Here is a 3,387-nt window from a genome sequence, read left to right on the forward strand (position 1 = left end):
TTAAAGCAAACCACTTAAATGTGACATTTTAGTTTGCCTCCCACCCCACCAAGCTAGGTGATTGCCACCGGCCTTTGGGCTGGTGGTTCTTCGGCTAAATTTGATTGAACCAAACATTTTTCAGTGATAAGATTCACCAACCTTTTTGGCTTGTGGACGCATATGCATGTGACATTATTGTGAACCCCACTTTTCTTGAAACTACTTGCACCTTACTTTCCTATAACATATAATCTCATGCAAATAGTTTTTTCCAAAAACAATGGTGGTATGTTGGTTCTTTCTATGGCCAAGGGGGGGCAATGCATATTTTTGAACCAAAATTCGTTCTTCATGACAAAGTAATCACTTTTCTTTACCATTCTTCTTCCATTGCAAAAATATTCGTTTGTCTTTAACTTTTTCCCTCTGTCAACTTTATATCTTGAGCACCTTTTCCGCCTCTCTGTCTTCATCTCTTTTTCCAAGATGGCAAGCTTATCAAATTCTCTGGGGCATTTGTTTAAAGCAGCTCAACATGGTCCAACATAAATTAAAATTCCATTTCGAGCTCTTCCCAACAGAAGAAACTCCTCTCATAACAATGGCTTCCTCAAGAGGGTCTCAATATCTCTTCCTTTTACTTCTGTCCCTTGTTGTCTCTGCTTCCTGTAAGTGTTCGATTGAACTGTTCTTGAATCTGCGAAAACTGTTTATTTTCTGAGTTCTGTGCAGCATTATGCTTGTTAGATTCCATTGCTCATTGTGGAAAGTTGTTTGAAAACCTTTTCTATTGCTATTATTCTTTTCTTGCTACTGTACGCATTTGCAATTTTGCTTCATCAGATTAAAGATCTTTAAGCGGCATTTTCATTAGTTTATTCTTGTTGGTTAATGGAAACTGTTGTGAATTTGTGATTCTCTCTCTATTCTGTCCTTTACCATTTGTTCTTCAAAAAGTTTAGGGTTCTTGAATCCAAGTATCTTCAAGTACAATAATGGTATTTTCTGCCTAATAGAGTAAAGCTCATGTCACATTAAGGGTAGGACGGTTGGTGGTCTTTTAGATTTTTGTTAGATATATCTTGTTTACTATAAAATACACGTTTCCGCTGTACTCTCCTTCAATTAGGAGGAGCAAATAATATAGAAAGAAGTTTTACTTCCGACCAACTAAATCCTACTTGATTTTGTGGTTTCTGTCTAAAGCTATTTTTGTGAACCATTAAAAATATCGAACCTTAGCATATTGACACAATAAGGGCTCCCTTTCGCGATTCATGTTTCATTTTGATGGCTAAGAGAGAGTGCTCTAAATTTCTGGAAACAGTAATGTATCAAGTGGCAACAGCAGTCGTAATGTGAAATGTATCTGGTGAATGCTTAGTGCTTGTAGTCACAGAATCCTTTTCATCTCGGATAGACTGTGATGCCACTTATTGAGAGGAATCGAGGCAGAGGTGCAGAACTAAGTTCATCTTTATGGAAAGATCTTATATCTAAGGTTGAAGGTGAATTGAGCAAAAGGGATTGATTTGGTGGGACTGATAAAAAAAGAACTGCCTTGGCTGCTTTTATAGCAACTATCCTTTAACATGGTTTTGAGATGAATATCTCAGGTTTTACTTGGTGTAGACTCTCTTAACTTTTCATGAGTTCATTGCAGGTGCATCTGAAGAAAAATTCGAATGGGAAAAACTCCGAGTATTTCATCCATCCTGGAGAGAATTATTGGGAAGCTTTCACATTAAAGTAGTTAAGCATGACTTGGTAAATCCACCAGTTACCACCAATCCCACAACTCCAGTAACTAATCCTGTGACGACTCCGAGCATTGTTCCCCCAGATAATTCAGCCCCAGCAGTTGTCACTGTTCCGGCAACAAACCCTGTTGGAGTAACGCCAAATCCTGTTGCTACTCCTGCAACAGTTCCCCCCACAAACCCTGTCCCGGTGCCTAATACAAATCCGGTCACTCCAACAGTGCCTAATACAAATCCAGTCACTCCAATGGTACCGAATACAAATCCGGTCACTCCAACAGTACCAGCTACCAATCCAGTTCCAACACCAGTTACCAATCCTGTTACCACTCCAACAACACCCGGAGCTATTCCTGTCACTTCACCTGTTAATAATCCTACTCCAGCTCCAGTAACTCCAAACGCCCCAGCAACTCCTGGGCAGAGTTGGTGTGTTGCTAAGAGTGGGACATCAGATACTGCACTTCAGACTGCACTTGATTATGCATGTGGAATGGGAGGTGCAGATTGTTCAACTATCCAACAAGGTGGGAGCTGTTACAATCCTAATACAGTGCAGAATCATGCTTCAGTGGCCTTCAACAGCTATTACCAAAAGAATCCATCACAAACAAGCTGTGACTTTGGGGGAACGGCTATGATAACCAATGCAAATCCAAGTAAGCACCTGAAAGATCTCTTTGATTTTGAAATCTTTAGCATTAGTCGACAAAAACAAACAGATAAATCCTTGTTATTGAGACAATCTTTTGTCATGTACAGGTACTGGTTCTTGTGTTCTTGCAACGTCTTCCTCCTCTTCATCACCATCAACGAGCGCCCCAACAACAGCATCTACATCAGGAGGAGCACCGACAGCAGCAGGGTAAAATATGAATATATTCTACTGCAATTTGTCATTGGTTTCCAGAAGAATCTCTACATTCCTTTTTTTTTTTTTTAAATCTCCTACATTCTTAATTTGTTTAATATATTTTTTGCAGCTCTGGAGCTTCTCCAACTGTTTTAAATGCCAGTAATCCTACTTCAGGAGGCACCTCATCAGGTTTTGGTGACAGCCCTTCAACTTCAAGCACCTCCACATCCCTCTCTATCCGTCTTCAACCAGCTATTGGCTGCATCTTATTAGTGATTACCTCCACCTTCACAAGGATCACAGTCTCCTGAGGTTCGGACGCTGACTTGTCCATTCAACTGATTGAATCGGTAGCAAATAGCTTGCATGAGAGGTTCAGCTTTAGTTTAGGTAGTATATCAGGTTTTGGTAGTTCAAGCTATGTACAGTTTTATGCAGGATAAAGATTGCAGTTAAAAGAGTACTTTTAAGGTTCAGTGTAAACCATTATACTACTGTTGATCACCGTGACTTTTAGGTGCAATATGTCTACGTGATTGCTTCACATATTTATAATCCAACATATTTGCATCTAATTATCCTTCTCCAAGTAGGTTGGACTAAAGGAATAAGAATGACACAGAAGTACTCTGTCCTGAAACCTTCAGTTTGATTTAAAGAAGCTGAGGGAATCTGATTGATCAATGGTCTAGGCATCCCTCGTCAAAATCCATAACAAACTGATATTCATACATTTACAGAGCATCAGCTTTCTAGTTTCCTGTTCCCTTTTTCTTTAATTCTTCTTAG

At 39.5% G+C, this 3,387-nt stretch overlaps 1 protein-coding gene across 1 annotated transcript; it reads left to right on the plus strand.

Moving 5' to 3' along the window:
• Nucleotides 1-283: 283 nt before the first annotated feature.
• Nucleotides 284-3,173, plus strand: LOC113760666 (mucin-5AC-like). Its single transcript, XM_027303340.1, has 4 exons — nt 284-650; nt 1,646-2,401; nt 2,505-2,607; nt 2,726-3,173. The coding sequence occupies exons 1-4, from the start codon at nt 518-520 to the stop codon at nt 2,907-2,909; spliced, it is 1,176 nt and encodes a 391-aa protein (XP_027159141.1). The 5' UTR covers nt 284-517; the 3' UTR covers nt 2,910-3,173.
• The last annotated feature ends 214 nt before the right edge of the window (nt 3,174-3,387 follow it).

Source organism: Coffea eugenioides, chromosome 2, assembly GCF_003713205.1.
Source record: "Coffea eugenioides isolate CCC68of chromosome 2, Ceug_1.0, whole genome shotgun sequence".
Taxonomy (NCBI): Eukaryota; Viridiplantae; Streptophyta; class Magnoliopsida; order Gentianales; family Rubiaceae; genus Coffea; species Coffea eugenioides.

What these genes read in the sequence shown, in the direction of transcription:
- LOC113760666 (XM_027303340.1), top strand. Translation starts at nt 518, where the DNA reads ATGGTCCAACATAAATTAAAATTCCATTTCGAGCTCTTCCCAACAGAA. An exon ending in CCTTGTTGTCTCTGCTTCCT is followed by an intron (nt 651 to 1,645) that starts GTAAGTGTTCGA and finishes AGTTCATTGCAG; the next exon opens with GTGCATCTGAAGAAAAATTC. An exon ending in GGAGCACCGACAGCAGCAGG is followed by an intron (nt 2,608 to 2,725) that starts GTAAAATATGAA and finishes TATTTTTTGCAG; the next exon opens with CTCTGGAGCTTCTCCAACTG.